This window comes from Fistularia commersonii, chromosome 6 (assembly GCF_037954325.1).
Source record: "Fistularia commersonii isolate RoL2024-O1a breed Wild chromosome 6, RoL_Fcom_v1.0, whole genome shotgun sequence".
Classification (NCBI taxonomy): domain Eukaryota; kingdom Metazoa; phylum Chordata; class Actinopteri; order Syngnathiformes; family Fistulariidae; genus Fistularia; species Fistularia commersonii.
The window spans coordinates 12,517,716-12,539,686 of NC_141289.1; the positions used below are offsets into that span (position 1 = coordinate 12,517,716).

At 39.2% G+C, this 21,971-nt stretch overlaps 3 protein-coding genes across 4 annotated transcripts; 2 read left to right on the forward strand and 1 right to left on the reverse strand.

Moving 5' to 3' along the window:
- Positions 1 to 2,699: 2,699 nt before the first annotated feature.
- On the reverse strand, positions 2,700 to 3,776 carry LOC147233381 (tripartite motif-containing protein 16-like). The gene has a single exon (XM_086148737.1). The coding sequence runs from the start codon at positions 3,774 to 3,776 to the stop codon at positions 2,700 to 2,702; it is 1,077 nt and encodes a 358-aa protein (XP_086004863.1).
- Positions 3,777 to 5,333: 1,557 nt separating this feature from the next.
- On the forward strand, positions 5,334 to 16,357 carry abcb6a (ATP binding cassette subfamily B member 6 (LAN blood group) a). Of its 2 annotated transcripts, none has more exons than XM_086148150.1 (20): positions 5,334 to 5,605; positions 6,244 to 6,767; positions 8,303 to 8,443; positions 8,576 to 8,765; positions 9,732 to 9,824; positions 9,941 to 10,133; positions 10,451 to 10,572; positions 11,147 to 11,256; positions 11,377 to 11,442; positions 12,039 to 12,164; positions 12,305 to 12,381; positions 12,862 to 12,925; positions 13,005 to 13,090; positions 13,169 to 13,226; positions 13,327 to 13,431; positions 14,138 to 14,312; positions 14,533 to 14,645; positions 14,846 to 14,940; positions 15,031 to 15,099; positions 15,176 to 16,357. In XM_086148150.1, the coding sequence occupies exons 2-20, from the start codon at positions 6,252 to 6,254 to the stop codon at positions 15,330 to 15,332; spliced, it is 2,556 nt and encodes an 851-aa protein (XP_086004276.1). In that variant the 5' UTR covers positions 5,334 to 5,605; positions 6,244 to 6,251; the 3' UTR covers positions 15,333 to 16,357. The 2 variants fall into 2 exon arrangements, with proteins under 2 accessions (XP_086004276.1, XP_086004274.1); XM_086148148.1 differs by having other exon boundaries at positions 6,247 to 6,767.
- A 577-nt stretch (positions 16,358 to 16,934) lies between these two features.
- cnppd1 (cyclin Pas1/PHO80 domain containing 1) lies at positions 16,935 to 21,744 on the forward strand. The gene is made up of 8 exons (XM_086148151.1): positions 16,935 to 17,104; positions 17,816 to 17,918; positions 18,212 to 18,293; positions 18,389 to 18,509; positions 19,162 to 19,290; positions 19,371 to 19,432; positions 19,564 to 19,681; positions 19,791 to 21,744. The coding sequence occupies exons 1-8, from the start codon at positions 17,042 to 17,044 to the stop codon at positions 20,385 to 20,387; spliced, it is 1,275 nt and encodes a 424-aa protein (XP_086004277.1). The 5' UTR covers positions 16,935 to 17,041; the 3' UTR covers positions 20,388 to 21,744.
- The last annotated feature ends 227 nt before the right edge of the window (positions 21,745 to 21,971 follow it).

Genomic DNA, 21,971 nt, shown 5'->3' on the forward strand with positions numbered 1-21,971 from the left:
AAAGAGTACGGTGACAGCCAGCCGATGGACAGAAGGGCCATTTCCACTCGCACAAAAGAACCGGGGAGATGAAGCAGATTAGTAGCTCTTTATGCCTATTGTGAGGGCTCAAAATGATAAGATTTACGTACTTTCTATACCTGCCTGTGTCCTATGAGTATGCATGTGTATGTGGAAGCCCAGACAATACACTTGCACACACACACATGCCCACACACTTTCCAACAGGAAAGGGTGATCCCCCATTTTTCTAATGTCAAAAGCAGTCTACTCTGAGGAGTCTTTCATTTGCTTCATTGAAAAGACAGATTGCTGAAGTTGGCTTTGGAGTTGGATTTTTTTTTTTTTTTCTTCTTTTTAAAATCCTGAATTGATGGACTTCGAGAGTAATTCCATCAGGCTCTGCTGACACTCTCACTTCTTTGTGTACATTCAACTTTGATGTCCCCCTGCTGAAGTTGAAGAGAAACTTTCGACCAAATGTACCATGAACACATTATTTATGTTAAATCGATATTCTGAGTTTTGCTATCATTTTCATTATCATTATCATCACCATCACCATCATTATTATTGTTGTTATTGCTCATTCATCCATTTATCTGTGCTGCTTAACCTGCAGTCAGGATCAGGGGAGTTATCATTATTACTATTATTATTGTTGTTAATGCATTCATTCACTATCTACACCACTTATCCTGCACCCAGGGTCACAGGGATTATTATTATTATTGTTAATGATATTAACAATGATACTGATGATGATGATGATGATTATCAAACTCATTTAGTCAATACGAGTGGATAACAGGATAATAAGAATAACAATCAATGCTATTGTTTTTATCGTTATTGTAATTATGATCAAAAATGATTAATGATAATATAAAAGAATTAATTTACTAAGACGCATCTTCAATAGTGTTTTCTTCACCGCCTGTATGCGTGGTCGCAAAGGTTTTAAAAGTTATCGTTCAAACAACAGACGGTAACGACCTGTTTCACTTGCAATGCCTTTGTATTTAGTCCCATCTTGTGGTCCTTCTTTAGCATTGCAGTTTGGTCTCAATTATATGAAATGAAGTACATCAGGACACTGTCCTTTCACCAATTGCTACAAAAGATCACAAATGTCTTAATCATAAAATAAAAAAACAAATCAGTTAAAAAAAAGCTACTCTTCTTCCCTTTTTCCTTAAAGTGCCATTTGATAACATGAAAGTATAATTAGAACACCCGGGATGATTCCCCTAAAAAGGGGCCCTGTTTTAACCTTTATCTGCTGCTTCTTGTGTATGAAATGAGTTCAAATATTGATAGGTCAATAATGTGTAAGTTTAGATAAATAAATAATAAATGGCAGTATACAACACACCTAGCGTCAGCTGATTCAATCTCCAAACAGAGAAGGAATAATTTTTTTTCAACAAATATTTTTCAACATAACAAATTAAGGTCATACAGCATTCTTTTAAGTCTTTCAAAAGGCAAGACTATAAAATGAAGACCAGTCACTTCTTGAAGAGTTCACTGATGACGGCTTAGGCATGGGATACTTCAGACACTGACCAATTAGAAGATTCTGCTTGACATTTGGGCTCGATGGATGTATAACTCGCCTAAGATTTTCATATGCACAGTCTTTTCTTGTTTTCGGGCCATCAAGTACAACCTCCAAAGACAGACGATCCCCTCCAGGATAAGAAAAGACGATAGACCAAGAAAATCATGCAGCCATACATGATCCTTCCAAGCCTGGTGTAAATGATCACATTTATAATGTGGTATGGAGATTTTGCTGTGATGTCAAACAATAAGCTGAGGTCTGGTGATTATTCAAAAGGAATATAATGAGGTGACCTGTGAGGTTGCACTGTGAGTGGCCCCTCGTCCTGATCTTAAAAAAAATCTCTAGCTGAGGAATCATTCCTCCTTCCACAGCTGGGATTGCCCTAGGCCACTGCAGCTGAACCTCTGCTCTAGACACACATGTACACGTATTTCTTGATTTATAATGACATAAACATTTATTATTCACACAGTGACAGGGGTACATAAAGGAGTGTCATTAAGCTGGATACTCAGAGCTCTCAGCTGTTTATGTTGCCTGCAATATCATTTCACAGACATTATCAGCTACATTGCAGCTGATAACATTTTCATCTCATGAGGTCTAAAAGGGCGGTATGCTTTTGTTTTGTTTTCAGTCAAAATAATAAGGCTGAATTTCAGAGCAAACAATTCACCCTTGGATTTTTTTCAATTCTTTATACTATCCTGATAATTCAATTGCACATCATGTAATAGCAGCATTCAAGGTTTAAATCTAGCCTCAGGCTTTCAAGTGTCTTAGCATCCTGCTTCCGCTCACCAATAAAGATTTATTTCATCATGTATCTTTGTCTGGGGAAATTTACATCATCAAACATGAATTATCAACATGTGAAAATTAAAAAAACGAAGTAAATATAGAAAAAAAACCTGACAGTACAACAATGCACATTTGCATATTGACAGGAATTTGTACGATGAAGAGGCGTCCAAACCGCTACTTGTATCTCATACATACACAGATTTCCTGATAGATAGCAAGAGTAATATGGTGTGTGTCCAGAATGGTGTCACAATTTATTCCCCCTGAGGTGACAACACAGATTTTCACACACTTTAGGCTGTGCTGAACATGCAGTTGTATGAATTTAAAGTAAAATGAATTCAGCAGTATCTCCAGGAGGACAATAAAGACCAAGGCCCGCGTAGAGAGGATCAGTGAAGGTAGTCTGCACTCTGTGAAGGAGGGTCATGGTTTCAGAGACGCTGTAGAAGGACAGAATGCCTGCCCTGTGGTCCAGATAGACTCCTACTCTGTTGGAGGGAGGACATGAAACAAAAGTCGGGCTCTTGTTTTCCCAAAACGTATAACTTTGTTGGTCACAGTGTAAAGCCCAAGATTTATCGTTCCATCCGAACGCACTTTCCCCCCCTGCTCTGCTGTTGTTCTTGTATGCGACCGCCACATCCACCCCTCCACCTGTCAATTCCACCTCCCAGTAATAACGTCCAGCCAGGCTCTTCCTGCTCAGGACCTGACAATCGTCAATGAATCTGTCTGCATGACGAGAATAAGACTGCTCTTCTTTCATGACGGTGACTTTTCGATTCCCCTCGGATAATAGCAGCCACTTGTTCGCCGTGTTTGGATCCAGTGTGATTTCACGGGAATACTTTAAGAATTCAGCTCTCGTCTTTGGCTCCGGCTGAGGCAGCAAGACATCCACTTGAGTTACCGTCCATGAAATGTTTGTCCATTTCTCTCTCAGAATCTCCTGGAGTTGATCTCTGGTCTCTGACACCGCTGCTGTCACTCCGCCGAAGTAATTCTGCAGAAACTGGCTGTGGTCCTCAGTGTGTGGCATGTGCTTAAGTTCAGCATCTCTCCTCTTCAGCTCGGCAATCTCCTGCTCCAGTTTAGCCTGAAGCTCTTTGACTCGTCTCCTCTCAGTTTCCTGCTGGGATCTGATCCTTTGGTTCACGTCGTAGCGACTTCTCTCCAAGAGCTCAATCAACTCATTAAAGATCCTCTCGCTGTCCTCGACTGCTTTATCAGCAGAGAGATTGATGGCCTTCACCTCTTGCTGAAGCACTGTCACAACTTTCTCTCTGTCCTGGATTCTCTGCTGGATTGTTTGTTGACTTACCTCTGTCTCTTGTTGCCTCTCGGTTATTTCTGCCGTGCCTGAGACAGTGTTGTGTCCTTTGCCTGCTGTCTGCTCCATTTCATTTGATCTTGAATTACATAGGAATAAAGAAAGGTTTGAGCTCTGATCCTAATAACGTTCTTCTTCAGTAAATGGCCCAGAGAGTTCCTCTGTTATTTACTTTACCTTACATTTACAATACCAGTGCAAGGCTCTGGTATTTTTCCACAAATGGCATTACAGCGCACTCTTTCACAGAGTGCATCAAATGTATACTGCAATTTAAAACGTAATTACAGACATCACAGCTATACTATGAAGAATGAGTATAACAGTGATTACTTTAAATGTGTAATTTGCGAGCTCATACAGGGAAAGCACAGCATCAGTGATATCATTGTGAATGGGTAATTTGCTAGTGTACAAAGCATCAGTGATATCATTGTGAATGGGTAATTTGCTAGTGTACAAAAGGATATAGTGAATGATTGTTGGTACAAGGTTAGATAAAAATGTAATAAACATATTTGACATAGCGTGTTTTATTGTGCGCAATTTTTTTTTACAAAGACATCACAGAGCTTGTCTTTTCCTTTTAACAGTTTTACCCTTTTCCCAATGTGTAAAAGGTATTACAGGGCAGTCTGCAATTTGTCTGTTAATTGTAATGAGTGTCAAAGAGATAGAAGTAATTTATAAATGTATAAAGGCTATAAAGGGTTTTTTCCCCTTTTATTAAAAAACCCTGATAAATTGCTAATTGAAACAAGAATGCCAAGTCGCTTAAAATGTAACAGAGTATCTTCCATTTATGTGTCAATCCTACATTTGTCCACATGGGGGCGCTAACATTCACAGCAGATTAGACCCTTGGCTTAAAAATTTAAAAAGGCAAGATTTTGCAGTGAAGAAAAATCGAATAATGTTGTGTGTTTAGCTTACAGCCTCCAGAAATATCTTTTGACGCAAATATGAAAGACAGGTGTGACCACTCCACCGCCCATCACTCCCATTCCTGCCCTTCTTCAATGGAGACAATCTTTTCCCTTTGTAATGTGTTTTAGTGATGTCACTTCACTAAACCGTTGTCATGATAAAACTGCACGACTTGTGAGAAGGAAAGCTGGAACTGGGCTGGTAGACTTCTTTATGATATTAGTGGTCAGACCTAATGATAGTAAATTAGTTGTATGATGTTGTATTGGTGGTGGTATTACTAGTAGTAGCAGCAGTAATAGTAGTGGTTAGTGAGGCATTTCTTGTTCAGAATAATGATGACAGATCTATATATGCTTTATTAGGCACACTTTGCATTATTATTATTATTAACAACACTATTATCATTATAAATAGAAATACCATTATCATTTCAAATGGTATCACTGGTACCTTTTGCTCCAAAACGCAGTGTATTTTAAGTTATTTGTGGTTATAGTACGTGCTTCGGTTCGGGATTTGATGCAACAAAAACAAGGTTTGGATGATGACTGTTGACTTCTTTCACGTATAAAATCTATTTAAATAAAATGTTGTGTCGCACTTAGGTTTACATTTTGATCCGCGTTTTGCGGAATTTCGCTGATCTGGCAACTCCCGCGTTGCCTGTTATGTACTTTAAATATCCTGCCGCCGAGGTATGACTTGACAAGGGGACCTGCGGTTACGTAGTACTCTACAAGGACAACAACGCAACAACGAAACGGTCGGTCATGGACGTAAAAAGTGACACCTAACCGGACCCGTATGATGTATCTTCCTCTTGTTCTGTCACGGCGAAACAGTTCGACGACATTTAAGTTGAGTGTAGCAGCCTAGGCTATCGTTAGCCGTTTGCTAATACTAGCTGACCTGCTCCAGCCTTGCTGAAGAAGCTTCTGTTGCTGACAGGTGGAGCCTGCGTCGTTCAGGTATTGTGGAATTTATAGCAAACAAGAAAATTAAGCAAAAAAAAAAGCCCTGCATTTGATGTTTCTACTATCTGCAGTAGATAACCTTTCTCATTCATATCCAAATGCTACGCGTAAATACACGCATGCATTTTGAAGTAGATAATTTAAAAACTCAATAGTTCGAAAGTGCATGTCGTTCGGTCAGTGAGAAATACAAATCCAGCATGAGCATATTGTGGAATCATCAGAAATATTAACACTTAAAGGATTTAAATAAAATGACATAAATGGTAGACGAGATATTGATACTGTTGCTTGATAAAGATCTGAAAGTGCCCTGTCACTGATCCGCAGTTTTCATTGCTTAACTAATTGTGAGACTAACAGTTAGCACTGTTTCCTGAATCGATGTTAAATGTGTCAGCAGTAAGAGAATATTTCAAAGCTTAACTTCTTTAAGGTCTGCCTAGAAATAATGCATTACTATTCCAGTAAAAAAAATGCATGTCTTATTCCTCTGCATCTTTTCTCTCTATATTCATTATCATTGTATTGCTAATGTTGTTTGAGCACAAATTGTTAATGTGACAAATTCCTTGATGAATGATATATATAATTAAAGATACTATTATTTAGAATTCTCTTTCTCTTCCCAGCAGAAACTATGATACTGATACACAGCTATTGTGAGGGCAATTCCTCAATCTCCCAAACCTGGGTGGATGAAGGCATTTCTCCCTGTTTCTACTTCACCCTCGTCCCTTCAGTCCTGCTGACCATGTCCATATTCCTCGGCACAATCCACTGCATTTTCTACCAAAAGTTTGGCACAGCGATGGAACCCAAGTTCATCCCACGCTCGTGCCTTTATGGTTTCCAGCAGGCGATCTCCCTCGTTCTCCTGCTCCAATTTCTAGGGGGACTAGTGTGGCGATTGGCCAGCAATGGGGAGCTCCCAGGTTACCTGGTGCTCTATAGCTGTTTCTCAGCCATGAGCTGGGCCTGGGCAATCGCCTTGCTCAGAGTGGAAAGACGAAGAGTCTTGGTGATGGACCGGACTACGGGCCACAGCGCAGTGCTCTTGCTGTTCTGGGCTCTGGCGTTTTCCGGTGAGAATCTTGCCTTTATCTCCTGGTACAGTCCACACTGGTGGTGGAGGCTGGAGAACGAACATCATCAGGTGAGACGAACAATCGGGCGCTATGAGATGCATTTAACTAGCATGTGAAACGTGTCCCTTGCTTGAAAGTGATTCATTTTGATTTATTGTACTGTTCCCTTTAGAAAATCACAATTAAAATCAGGAAAAGACCTGTCATTAAACCTTGTCTCTCTCTTCTGGGAAAGGCATTCACCCTTCAGCCCCGGTTTTGAAACTAAAAATCCAGATTGTTGACTTAAATTTGTGTTCAAGAAGCAATAACATTTGATGTCAAGTTCCTTTTACTTGATGAATGCACGTAAAGTGTTCAGTTGGCATGTTCTAACGTTCTGTATTTAATGTATGTTAATATTAACTCTGCTTAAAAGTTTTAATACAGCAAAGACAACTAGTTTAGTAGTGCAGGGGAAAAAAAGCATCATGGGTTTTTATCACCCCAGGCAGACGTCCCTGCAAGTTAACCCACTGTGGCAAGAAAGTGAGGTCGCCTCCTAAAACATACATGACAATGAAGGATGTGAAGGGCAGACTGTTTTTTTTTTTTTTTTGCTGAGTCACTCCACCGTTCTGAGTGACAGAGCCACTGCTGACTCATGAGACCTCTTGTTACCTTCCACTCTACCCCAGCCCCCATGTCAGTTTCAATTGGTTTCACTTCTTGCTCACTGATTTAGCAGAACTTGTCGACTGAACAGTCCCTTGTATTTTGTTATCAATCGGCAGTTTAAAGTTACCCTGCAGTCAAAAATATGGAATATGTTCCAGTGTCAACACATTTTGACTCCCTGAGGCTGTTGTGAAGTTCACTTATGACTGTAGAAATTGTTTTCATCAGTGGCAATTTGCTTTTTAGGGGTTCCATTTGGATAAAATCTGGCAGTTGAGCGACAAATAAATTTATGAATTATATAAAACAGTTCTGAAGATTCAATTTTAGAAGCATGACTAATGATGGTCTCTCCTTTATCTTTAATTTTGGCTCTTCAGTACACCTTTGATTGAAATGAATTTAATTTGATAAATTCAAGAATTGAGAAATTAATTATTTAAATATGAATTAATATTTCTCTAATAAAAACTGAACTCCTCAGCATCTGTTTAGAAAAAGTATATTAGCACTGAAAATGATCTTTGGAAGGATTGTAGAAATGTTCATGACTGTATGGAGGAAGCTGTCATTTGAAGAATTAAATGCGCTAATTGTCTCATTTTGCAAAAAGCATGTCAGTATTATTTGAAGGCTAAAACAAGACTGATTCTTTACATATTATTTGGTACTACTAATTGTCTTTGCTATTGTTGTCATTATGCCTTCTCATTTGCGTAGTAGAATAATAACACTTGAATCTAAATAAAAACTATTTGATTTGCAATAAAGTAAGTGATGATATTTGGATTTTCAACATATCCTAAAAGAAGCTTTGTCATAAACATTGACTTTGTAATTTTCCTAAGGAGCCGCCGTGTTGTGAGCACTCTTCTCCTTTGTTAAACTGCGTAGCACAATGTAGCATCAATATTGATCTGCTTTTAACTGTCAATGAACCCCTTAGGTGCAGTTTGCCCTGTGGCTAATTCGCTACATTGGCACAGGCCTGCTCTTCTTCATTGGTCTCAAAGCCCCTGGGTTGCCGCGTAGGCCGTACATGCTACTGATCAATGAAGATGAGCGAGACATCGAGCAAAGCGGACAGGTGCTTGTGCTAAATGGGCATTTGTTTTTAAAAAAATGTCATTTCAGTATTTTGTTATTCTATGACATCGTACAAAATCAGAACCTGGGACATTACAATTCTTTTCTGTGTCAATATATTTCAATTTGTCAGAGTCTCCTTGGCAGAGCAGAGGAGAACCAGTCTACCTGGCAGGGTTTCAGGAAGAAGATCCGTCTGCTGGTTCCCTACATTTGGCCTCGGGGCAACATGATGCTCCAGCTCCTTGTCCTCTTCTGTCTGGGGCTGCTGGGAACTGAGAGAGCCATCAATGTCTTTGTGCCCATTTACTACAAAAACATTGGTGAGACTCAAATTAATTTACTTCAAACTTCAGGCCCAGATTATTTTGTGTTGAGCTGGTTGTTAAAGCTATGTTGTAATGACAATCATGGCCCAAAATTCTTTTTTTCCAGTTCATCACACAAAACTGCTGCTGTAAATCTGACTGAAAATCTTTACAATGTTTTGGGGTTTTTTTATCAATCATTTCATCACACCTTAAATTTATTAAAAACAGTTGCTGAAAATGGAGCTGGAAACTAATACATAGGAGTAAAAATAAGAGATGTGTGAATAAAACTGATGGTCATAACAGGATTTACAGTTAAATTTCGATTGAAATTAACTAAGTTATAGTAAACTAAGTCAAAATAATTAGCAATACGTGGTTATCAAAAGTAGACAAAATAGTACAAATACTAAAAGTACGATTTTATTAAGAGCTAGATAAAGTACAGCTTTGACAAGGTTTATCCTTTCAGCCTGATAAGGTTTTGTTTGAACACAATTTTTTTGTAGTTGTTCACATAGTTCAGTTCGAGCCAGATTAGGAATCTGAAATTTCACTATAAAACAAAATAATAGAAATAATATTGGGCTTTTAATCTGACATTGCTGTCTGTGTAATCAACATCCTGAGTGATGTAAGCCCTTTACAATCAAAACAAAATGAGTGAAACTGCATCCAATGTTAACGGGTGCATGTGTGCGTAAAAATATGTAAAATGTATAAATAAAGAATAATATAAATAATTTTAAATTAAATCAAAACTAGTCTTGATTTTAAGGTTGCTGATTTTTTTTTAATATGTTTTATGATTTGATTTTGTGCCTGTAATGAAATTGAAATGAGATCTTCTCCTGAGAAACAATGAGAGGAATGTATTATCTTGGTATCAGAAACCAACCTGTGTTTTGGGTGTTTTTTGTTTCACCTATCTCTTTGTCTATCCCCCACTAACAACCCTTTTTGTCCTACCTCATTTAGTAAATGAACTGACTGATGGCAGCAGCTGGCGCACTTTGGCCACGACAGTGTGCATTTATGTGCTGCTCAAGTTCCTGCAGGGTGGAGGTGCAGGTAGGTATGGCTTGTTGTCCTGCGCGATGAGAGCGAGATCATTAGAATTGCAGCAAGGCGATCAAAATCTCTGCAGCTGATACTTTGATGATGCTTTTGTCCCCTACCTCTGCCAGGCGCCTCAGGGTTCGTCAGCAATTTGCGGTCTTTCCTGTGGATCCGTGTCCAGCAATTTACCAATCGCGTGGTGCAGGTCCGTCTGTTCGCCCACCTGCACTCCCTGTCCCTCCGCTGGCACCTGGGCCGCAAAACAGGTGATGTGTTGAGGAGTATTGACCGTGGTACCTCCTCTATCAACAGCTTGCTCAGGTAAGATGGGCATAGACATTTAAGCCAGTATCACTATTTTACAGTATTTATGGTATATTGTATTGAGTTGCTTTTCAGTTTTTTATTGTTGTCAGCCTTTTGTTTCGTTTATAAATAAAAGTCTAACTAGTGTGTTTCTTGTGTCAAGATGGGGGTAACCGCCTATTCAAAGGCGTCATGTGTTGAAGTTTGCTCTTTATTAGCAACATTTTATTGCATCTAAAATATTGTAAAAATATATTTCAAATCATCATCAAATAAATGATGAATGGGTTACTAACTGAAATCTTTCAACTTCCTATGCAATTTCTCCACAGCTACATAGTGTTCAGTATCTTCCCAACTATTGCTGACATTGTGATTTCCATCATTTACTTCATTACTTATTTCAACGCTTGGTTTGGCCTGATTGTCTTCGTCTGCATGGCGCTGTACCTCAGTGAGTACTACTCGCACAAAGTTGCACCGTCATGTATCCATTGGTCACAGAAATATATTTATTAATCAGGACTCATAGTTCTATTGCAGGCTAGTGAAAAACCTGTTGGGTATTCAGAAATTTGTTACTCTTTAGATCCCAAGTTTTCAAATATATTCACAAGCAAGTTGCTGTCTGTTTATTTAGGGTTCCAGCCCATCATGCATATTCTGTATTGTATAAATAAAATCTCTCCAAGTCAAATATCTCTGAAGGTATGATAGTCAATTCAAAAAATCATTAATAGCTAAGTTCTAAAAAGAATGGCCTCCTCTCTGTGCTGCTATGATTACTTGAAAGTGGTCTGTCGAAAGACAGGAAAACCTATTGCTGTTTGTTTTCGATAGTTAGTGAAAGATGTTAATTAACTTACTTTTATTCATGACAGTTGCTGTGCTGTAGCGGTGATACTTGCAGGCGAACAAATAAGCACTGGTTTTGTTTGATATTTGTGACATCACATGTTATTTTCATAGAAAATGTCTTTTGTAATGCAAAGATTCCTAATTTCCTCTTCACATTGTGTGTGGACAAGCTCTGACCATCATCATCACAGAATGGCGGACTAAATATAGACGAGACATGAATCAGCAAGACAACAATGCCAAAACCAAAGCAGTGGACTCCTTGCTCAATTTTGAGACGGTACCGAAATAGTGATTGTCTAACCAGCTGATATTTGTATTAATGCCAAGAAACTTTCTAAAATGTCAGTTATTGTTTTGTTTTTGTTTTTTCATCATTTTATTTGTCTGCTATATATAGGTAAAATACTACAATGCAGAGAACTATGAAGTCAGACGTTTTGAGGATGCCATCTTAAAATATCAGGTCAGTCAGAATCCTTGTGTAACAGTACACAGAGTATTGATACACTCATAGTATAGACTGTGTACTTCATCTCATGAATGCAGCAGCTCAGAAACTATTGTTTCCCATCGATCCCCAGTTTGCGTCACCCCCTCTCTAGTCGTTCAGTATATCAGGACTGTCCAGTGTGGTGAACGTTCCCAAACAGTGCTCAGGATCAAATGTCATATTGTTATATTGTGGTGTCCAAATTTACAGTGCCATTTGATTATCAGTGTCTCTTGGAGTAAAACTTTTCTTAGCAAGCAGCAGATTTTTAGTCCTTCTTCTTCTTCTTTCGGCTTTTCCGTTCAGGGGTCGCCACAGCGAATCAACTTTCTCCATCTACCACAGCAAATCAACTTTCTCCATCTAAGCAAATTTTTAGTCCATATGTTCATTATTAATATTCATGTTTTTGATCAACAGTTTCTAACTCTTGATAAGAGAACAGGTAAAAAGATAGAGCCTATGGTTCAGAGAATGGAAAAATAAAGTGAGAGTTCTGATTCGCATGCAGCATTTTATTACAGACTCGGGATTTTTGCTACCAATCTGGTTAATTTGCACTCTTGCAGGTGTCAGAGTGGAAAACCCAGGCGTCCCTGGCCTTCCTCAACCAGACACAGAATGTCATCATCGGATCTGGCCTGCTGGCTGGCTCATTGCTCTGTGCATACTTTGTGACGGAGGGAAAGTTTCAGGTAGGCCTGACATTGATATGTTGCTTTTGATTATGATGCTGATTGTATGAATACACCAGCATGTGCTGATTTCATCCAAAAATTTTGTGAATGCTTTATTCATTAACGTAATGATCAACTAGAAAACGATCTCATCCTAGGTTGGAGATTTTGTCCTTTTTGGGACATACATAATCCAGCTGTACACCCCGCTCAACTGGTTTGGGACATATTACAGGTAAGACTCAGCTGTCAAGGTGGACAGTGCTATGATCAGTTAGATTTGGGTCGCAGAAAAGAAAATGAGCATTTTCAGAAGCCCTTGTAAGTATGAGGACCAAGAGCTCTGATCAGGCTTGGGAAATCACAAACCAGATACACTGTAAAAGTAGGCTGATTATCTTGTTGACTTAATGGCAGTTGGTTTAATTCTATGTCAATGAAATAATTCGGAAAAGCTTTCACAAAGCATGTTCAAAAGCACACAATGTACTTACTAATCATGAAGGTTTAACACTTTCTGGTTTAAAAGCCTCTTTTTTAAAATCTTCTGATTCTGGTTCAATTTCTGATTTTTTTTTCTTTATATTATATACACGCTTTATATCTTATTTTCTAGTGATTCTTCTCAAGTAATGTGTCTCTGATATTTGATATTTCTGCTTACATTTCTGTTTGTGTGTATTTTTATATCTGCTGACTCTTTCTTCCACTTCAGAATGATCCAGAATTCTTTCATCGATATGGAAAGCATGTTCAAGCTATTTGAGGAGGAGGAAGAGGTACGTGTCAATCTCAACCGCGTTTGACCTCTGTTACATCACAATCTACTTCTCTAAAGCCTCTGTTGTTTCCATGCAGGTTAAAGATGAAGTAAATGCTGTGAATTTTCTCTACAAGCTTGGAAAAGTGGAGTTTGAAAATGTTTACTTCAGCTACACAGATGGGTCGGTTCACAAACTGTTGGTGAAAGCTGTTGGCAGGTAAAGGCCCAAATGAAGTGACCTTTGATCCCTGTTTTGCAGCAAAGAGATCCTCAGGGATGTTTCCTTTACTGTCCTGCCAGGACAGACTGTTGCCTTGGTAAGCTGAGAAATATAAACATTACTTTTAACTGTATGCACTATTGCATTTTTTTTCTTTGTGAATTTTGTATCATAAGTGATGCTGTACGTCTTTCCAGGTGGGGACATCAGGGTCTGGGAAGAGCACCATCATCCGACTTCTTTTCCGTTTCTATGACGTCCAGGGAGGCTGCATTCGCATTGATGGTCAGGATATATCGAAAGTAAGTTCAACACTGCTGCCGGAATCCGATCCCCCCACCACACTTTGAATCATAACTCAAAATACAGCTGTTTAATGTGGCCTATTCCATCTGACAACAACAACTATTGTCTTATTTATTTATTTACTTACTTACTTACTTTTGCCATTTTTTCACTTGCATTGTTTGTATTCTTTCGGTGTCCTTGATTGTCAAGTTAGGCACCTTAAGTAAGATCCCCTTTTAATTATTATTATTATTAGCAATGCAGTACTAGCTTCCAATAATTCTGTAATATATATAAAATATTCAGTTAAACTGGAAGGTAACTCAGATGCAGTCGAAAAGCTGTGTACGTTATCTAGCCTGGCCCATTCCACTCATATGTTTCCATCTCCTATTCAGTGCTTTATCTGGGTGTAAAATTGAAGGTAAACACCCCTTCAAGTGATTGTATAACTGTTTTTTGTTTGTTGAATTCTTATAACCTATCAAACCTGTATTTCCTATGCCTTTTTAAAATTTTTAGTACGTACACACTATCATGGTGTATATAAACTGTGGAAATGTGAACATGTCAAAACCCACATAATCCACTTCATTGCATGTTCATTGAATGCTGCCTTTGAACTTCATGTGAAGAAGAAAGTGGTAGTTCTAGAGTTCCAGAGAACAATACAGGTCATTGACTTTCACTATGATAAGAAAAGCAATTTATTACCTTCAGGTGAAGCAGAAGTCACTGCGAGCTCACATCGGCGTGGTTCCCCAGGATACTGTCCTTTTCAACGACACCATTCGAGAAAACATCCGCTACGGTCGCATCTCTGCCAGCGACCAGGAGGTGGAGGAGGCCGCCATCGCTGGCGACATCCACGATAAGATCATGACATTCCCTGAAGGCAGGACTTGCGACTTTAAAGGCTTTTTAAATTGTTTAAATTTCTACTTATACATTATCTATGTTTCAGTTACTTTTTTTCTATTTACTTAATGCTTACTTGACCATTATTTTACACAGGAGATATTGGCTTCTTTGACAGTGAAATGCAGCAGAGGTTGCAAAACTTTACTTGACACCACTCTACTTGCAAGAGCAATAACATTGCTGTTCTTTGGCAGGTTATGATACACAAGTGGGTGAAAGAGGTCTGAAGCTAAGTGGCGGTGAGAAGCAGAGGGTAGCTATCGCCAGAACAATCCTGAAAGCACCTCAGATCATCCTGCTGGATGAGGTGAGATATAAATATGCAGCGAGTGCATGCATGTCCTTATTTCTTGATAAAATTGCTGACACCTTTGAAAGCTTACCTACATATCGCTGCTTTACTTTACACTTTGAGAAATAACCATCTCCGCTTGTTTGACTATGGAGTGACTTTGAATGGAAGTTGCTGCTTGTATTTCCACTCTAAATAACGCAGTGTCTCTGCAGGCTACGTCAGCACTTGACACACAGACAGAGCGCAACATCCAGGCGTCTCTGCACAAAGTCTGCACAAATCGAACAACAGTTGTTGTGGCCCACAGGTAAAAATACCGCTTGTACCACTGTGTTTTTCAAAAGATACACATTTTAGCTCGGGAGCTGCGTCACTAAATATGTTGTTTCTATAAAAGATTGTCAACCATCATCGGAGCGGATCAGATTCTTGTTGTAAGTGCTGGTCGGATTGCTGAACGAGGGAGGTAAGCATTCATTTACCAAATGACATAACAACTTTCCTCATTTAACAGTAAATAATCCAAAATTTCTGCCTTGAAGTCATGAGGAATTGCTAAGCAAGGGAGGACTGTATGCAGACATGTGGCTAAAGCAGCAGCAAGCCCAGGATACAGATTCCCCATCAGAGCCAGAAGCCAAAGACTTGAAGTCCGAGAAGCTGCAGCCGCCATCCACCTCTAGCCACCATGGCCACTGAATGTATTTTTTCTATTTGTTTGTTTTTATATGAAAACTCTTCATATTTATTCCCTTGTGCATTTTAAATGTAATGTTATGGAACATTTAGCTTGTTGAGATTTTTTTTGTCTAACAGAATACTGTTAGATGACATCAATAGCAACATTGGAAGGTGCCTTTAAAAACAGAAGAGCATCTCTTGTCAATTCCTTGTAATTTTGGAGAGTGACACAATTTTGTCATTTTGCCTTTGTATATCACAACAATGGATTTGAACTGGAAAAAAGTTAGGATGTATTTTGAAAGTCAGGGACCCTGTATTTAAAGAATAAAATGGGCTGTATTTTTTTTAATCTATAAAAAGTAAAGGGTTTCATTTCAAATTCATTGTTGTCATTTGGAGAGAGATAATACTTTTGGAGACACGGGCTGTATATGTAATCAACTACAAGTTTTAATTATAGGAACATCATAGATGCAGCACTCCTTCCCCTGTTTTGGTTTTATTTGCCATCCTATGTTTTTTATTGAAAACTTTCGTTTTGTGACTTGCACCAATGATGATAGCAGCTCACTATAGTCTTGGATGTATATTATTTTTTATGTTTCATGAAGGGAATAGAGAACAATAAATAAAGTCTCAGCAGTGAATCTGGTTGAATACAGTGGCTAATTACTGGTTGCTAGCCAAATGATCTATGAATAATGTAAAGGCTTTTAGGGATTTTTTTTTAAAGTGAGATATTTTGTTAGTGCTTTCTGCACTCACCTATTTAAAGTGTTCAACTCCTGCAGCCATGTTTACTTAGATCACATTGATAAGTTTTTTTGTTGATCCCAATTGTATGCCATTATTAATGTTATGTGGGATGTGTTTCGCATGTCATTGCCCTTTTTCAAATTTTGGTCTCAGATTCACTTCACAAAGGTGTGTGTTCTTGATCCTACCTCTTAAAAAGTGTTAATGCATGTATGAGTATCAACATGTTTTTTTCTGTATGTAGTTGTGTACTTTTTAAACTTAGAAATAAAAAAAAAACAATATTTCCATGTCAGTTAATCTACCAATCATAAGAGTAAAGGCTGTAAACTAACAGATTTTACAAGTTATCATTTTATGAACTTAATACATCTGACTTTTTGATTAGTTACAGGTCGTGCAAATACGTTGTTTCCCTAGGTGCCTTGAATATTTCAAAAAAGTACTACCTCATACATCCTCTCCACTACTTTACCTTGGAACATTTAGTCGTCATCATTTCGCAGTATGTTGCATGTTTTAATAGTCTTTTGCCCTTTTCCATACATAACTGATACAATGTGGTCAGATGGTGCAAGATTTGTGATAATTCCCTCAGAGTCTTTAAAATCCATATTGACGAGTTGCTTTCTTGCATCGTTTAAGTGATAGAAACCCAATATGGAATGGCGCTAACTAGCGTAAGCGTCATTCCAGATTATCCGCAGTTTTCTAACTGCTTGAGTAAAGTAGCGTTTTCTTGGTTGTTGTTTTTTCCCCATTCACAGTTTTATTATGTCGATAAAGGCCAGCAGCTTTGCACAGTGCTCCCTCTGGCGGTCAGGACGTCTCGGCTTAGTCTAGAAAAGGAAACAGCTGGAGACTTGTGTCGTAACCGACTGGGGTGTGTGCTAACGAAGGCACCCTGGTTAGGAGGGAACTGGGCTGACCTGTCGTCTTTTAAATGTTTACTCTTAAGTAACTTAGTTATGGATTTCGACGCGCTGTTTGGAGAAAGGACCATCCAGTTTTCCGACTTCCAGGAGTTCACGGTATTTTATTTCGCGAACAAATTTTTAAGCAAACTAAGTAAGCTAGGCTATGCTCAAACGCCGTAGCTACTAGCTTGCTGTCTGCTAGTGGTGAGGCAATGGTACATCCAGACCAGAACTTTGTATTCCCGAGACGAAAGTTTTTCCGCTTGGCCTTTCAAGTCAGAAAAAAATAATGTCTGTAAAATCAGAAACGTCACGTCTTGAGCTCAGAATAATCTCGGGTCACAAGCTGTTGGCCTAGCAGAGCATGTGATAGCTTTGCTGCCGCATGTCTTAGAGCAATGTTGAAATTCATCTGTTATTGAAAACGAGAGAATCTTCCTCGATGTCTATTTGTTTTACTTTTCGCCATGTTAGAAAAGGCTGTTTCTCCAAACTGAACTTTTAAAGCTGAAATTTAAGTGTTTCAAATATTGCCCCTCGACATTTGGAGCCCACGAAACGTATTCAGGTTATTTCTTGTTGTTTTAAGGGGTTCATTCGTGTAACTATTGGCCACCTTTGACAAATATGCTACTACTGGTGCTTATGTATTGGGGATTGTCCTTAATTGTCGGCAGGTCAGCCGTAGGTCATATTTCTGGTTAAAATGTTGAATTCAGCGTGTAAATCCCCATGTATGTCAACCGCTAAATTGTTTGTGTTCCACCCGAGGTGATGTAGAGGCCGGTAGTATCAGCTAGTGTTCACATTGTGATGCGTCCACAGTTCCTTCCTGGACACCAGAAGTTGTCTGAACGAGTAAGAAAGAGACTGTACTATGGCTTGGAAAAAGATGTATCACTCGATGCACTCTCCTGCCCCGTTACAGGTATGTTGAATGTAGGAAAAAGTCAATGTTCTATAACCTGAGGTTGGACATCATCTTGATATGTCACTTTCAAAACTGCGATTTTTTTTTTTTTTTTCCAATATCCAAGGTTTCAGTCTTCCTTTATTACAATTACAAGATTTCCTATAATTTTAGCGTCATAAAGCACTTTTCGTACAGCCTTTAAGAAGTGCATGTGTGCAAATATTTAATGGCATATCTGTTGTTAACTTAACAATTTGCAATGATGTAAATTTGCAAGTAATGTTTTGATCCCCTGCTTGTGATCCTAGATATCGCTGTTGAAATCCTCCAGAAGTCTGCCCCAAGCCCAATCCGAAAACTCCAGAAGAAGTATGCTGCGCATGTTGCCAGGTTCGAGCATGAAATCATAAACTCTGTTTTATCCCTGGATATTAATGCCATAATGTCCTAGAATCTTCTAAAATTTGTTTTTGTTTTTTGAATAGGGAGGCTTGCATCTCTCCGTGTGCCATGATGCTGGCTCTCGTTTACATAGAAAGGCTCCGACATAGAAACCCTGAATACCTGCAAAAGATCTCTTCCTCTGACCTCTTCCTGATCTCCATGGTATGTGTTTGGGGTCCTGGGATAATTCTGTTTATGTCAAGCGTCCACTGCTCTTTTCAGAATACAGTTTGTTCCTTAGCAGTTAACCAGCTATAAATTAGGGCTTGGTAATGCTGAAGTAATTTCTACCAAAGATTGAGTAATTTAGCTGTTATAACTTGCAGTTTGCATTCTAGTATTATGAATGGAATATTATAGGGACAATTGTTCCAAAGAATTTCTACAAGTTGAGGAAAGAAATAGTTTAATTTCTTCTTGTTGAAATCTTCTTGTCGTGGCAACTTGACTTGAATTTCTTTACTTGAAGACGTTTCACACCTCATCCGAGATGTGTCTTCACTTCCAATGACCTGTGGGGAGTTACCGAATATTAGAACTGAAGAAGCCTCACATGAGGGGGGAAATGTCTTCAAGTGAAGAAATTCAAGTCCAGTCACCACAACAAGAACATTTCGACAGATATTTAGATTTTTTTTTTTGATTTAACAATTGTCAAGGAAACCATAGACAAAAAACAGGATGTATATCTGCAGTTTATAGCCGTTTTGGTGGTCCAAGTTTCTCCCGACCCTGCCAGAGAGACACCACTACTGTTTCTTAACTCAGTGTATTGCTAGTGCTTTGAAAACTGCAGTAATCTTCTTTGGATCAGATGGTTGCCAGCAAGTACTTGTACGACGAAGGAGAGGAGGAAGAGGTTTTCAACGATGAGTGGGGAGCAGCTGGGAAGTTGGATGTTCAAACAGTCAACCGGCTGGAGATGAATTTCTTGAACGCTATTGTAAGTGTGTGCGTGCATGTGTGTGAGTTGGGGCATACACAGTTTCATATGATGTGTTAATAATGTTTGAAACCTTTTAGGGGTGGAGCCTCTTCACTGAGCCAAATGACTTCTTGGATATGCTGTCTCAGCTGGAAACCAGGTCAGTGCCAACAGTGTAAATATTAAGACATAGTATAAGAAACCACAACCAACAAACCAAACTTTGGAAAGGGGTCATTGGCTTTTCCATGACTGGCTTACAGTTTGTCTGACTCATATCTCTATCCTCAGCATTGCACATCGACAGGGGATGAAACGGGGCTGGTTCACTTACACTGACCTTTGTGTGCTGCTGGAGCAGTCAGCGTGGAGCCAAGCCCTTGCAGCCATCTACCAGCACTTTACTAAGGTATGGTGGAGGACAGTTACCAGCAGAGCTGGAAGGTAGTGAAATATCTTTAGTGTTGTGCCGTTCTACACAGGTGTATAATCTTGTTTTATTCCTTACCGCTTTTCAGGTATCTTGTATGCTTGGGCTGGTCTATCTGACAGGTGTGGCCGGCCTGATTGCAACAAGCACCATGCTGCACGAGCTCAGCCTTTCACGGAGCGGCCAGTCCCTGCTTCCAATTCAACCTGAAATCAGCCTAGCCCACTTCCAGACCTCCAGCATCAACCCAGAAGCTCCTGCTGAAGCCCAGCGCTTCCCCTCTTGCATTTTGGCCAACAAGAGTCAGAATAGTAAAACCAGTGGGCCTGGAATCGGCCAAAGTCCTCCGACAGCTCCTGCACAGACTTCCATTTTGTGTCTCTGGAGCTCCCTCCTTGCCTCAATGGCTCACGTTGATCATGAAACAAAGTCAGAAATAGAACCTCCCCAAACCTGGTCTACATCCTCCTACTTCTGTCCCAGCTGTTTTGGAACCCTCCCTCAGCTTCAGTGTGAGCTTAGAAATGCCTCTTCTAACATCCAGTGGCTGGCCTCCAGCCTCTTTGGAAGTGTCGAATCCAGCTTGAACTCTCCTTTGGAGGTATTTCCACCTATTTCAGGACACTGTCATCCAGATCCGATGATACCTGTCGACAAAAGCCAAGCCCTACTTCTGACTGGCTAGAGACCTGCAGCCTCCGCCACTGTCAGCCTGTAGCGACAGACTGAGCATCAAACCAGCATTGATTTCATGACACATGAATTGCTTCACAAGTTCTTGTTAGCGCTTCCCGATCTAGAGGACTTCTGCAAAGGTAGAGGTAGTTAAGGCACATAGCAGCCTTGGCAAAAAGTTCAAAAGCAGCTGCCGTTTGGAAATTTACTTGTAGTTCATTATTGCCACAAGCCAAATGCCGTAGTGATAAGTATGATCCTCTGATGCAACCAGAGATTATCACTAGTTGTTTGAAATGCGTTCCTTGGCTGCAAACAATCATTTGCTCATTGCTTGTTTCAAAGTTCTGACATATAAGATGGTAAAGTAGGAGCTGTGTGTGTGTGTGTGTGTGTGTGTGTGTGTGTGTGTGTGTGTGTGTGTGTGTGTGTGTGTGTGTGTGTGTGTGTGTGTGTGTGTGTGTGTGTGTGTGTGTGTGTGTGTGTGTGTGTGTGTGTGTGTGTGTGTGTGTGTTGAGTTGCAAGCTGCGTGGGCTTTGGTGACTGCGTCGGGAGGTTTTGCAGTAAGTTGTTATTTGAATTGATGGTGCTTGGTAAGAAGGGACTAACTGGTTTACTTTATCTTGGGTCACCCATATCCACTTATACAATATTTATTTGTGCATATGTTCACATCACACACACAGTTTTTTGTTCATTGCATAGGTCATTTTCAGCATATTGTACCTTGTCTTTGAATTCATTGTTTTAAATTAGGGCAAGGCATAGAGGAAAGAAAAATAGACAGTTTGAATACCATACCTCAGTATCATTGTTAGTGGACATGGCCATTTTGTGTTCGAGATTCTTCATCTTTTTCTGGTGGCAATAGAATGCCTGTAACCTCAAAGGCACTTTCCTGCAACAGGGTAATATTTAGTATTTTAACAAATTTCTCAGTCTGCTCAGAAAATGTTTTTATTTGTACTTGCTTTTTGAAGTGAATATTTGGAACATGGCTTGTTTTGGTATGTAAAAAGTTTTAAATCTCAACAGCAGTGTTTCCTCGGCGGTTGAAACCTTCACATCTGGCTTTATTTGCACTGCAGTTGAACAGCTCACTCCACAAGTACATTCATCTGTTTAACACCAGAGGGAGATGTTTCTGATACTTAAAAATCTTGTTATTCATGGTCTAATTTCTATTGAAGGCAACATGGTACACGGCATAGAACATTTCACTTTCTAAGAAAATATTGAATAAGTTGCTTTAACAATTTGAATACCTAAAAGCACAATGTCCTTTAAATCTGTACATTATTTAGAATGCAAATATTGTAAAATTATGTACAAGCTGCCAGAATTAATAAAGATTGAATTTGGTCATACTTTTTTATTTGTCAATGCAACTGGGATATCACATCATTCAGAAGCCTGACTTCAGAATAGATATAGCTATCCATCTAAAATATTGTGTGAGGGAAAACAATTCCTGTTTTGAAAATAAGATCCAACATTTTAGCAGAAACCTGAACATTAAATATATAACTTTGATGTCTGACATTTGATCTGTCATCTTACAGATTGTATTCATCTTTTGACTTTTTAGGTATTT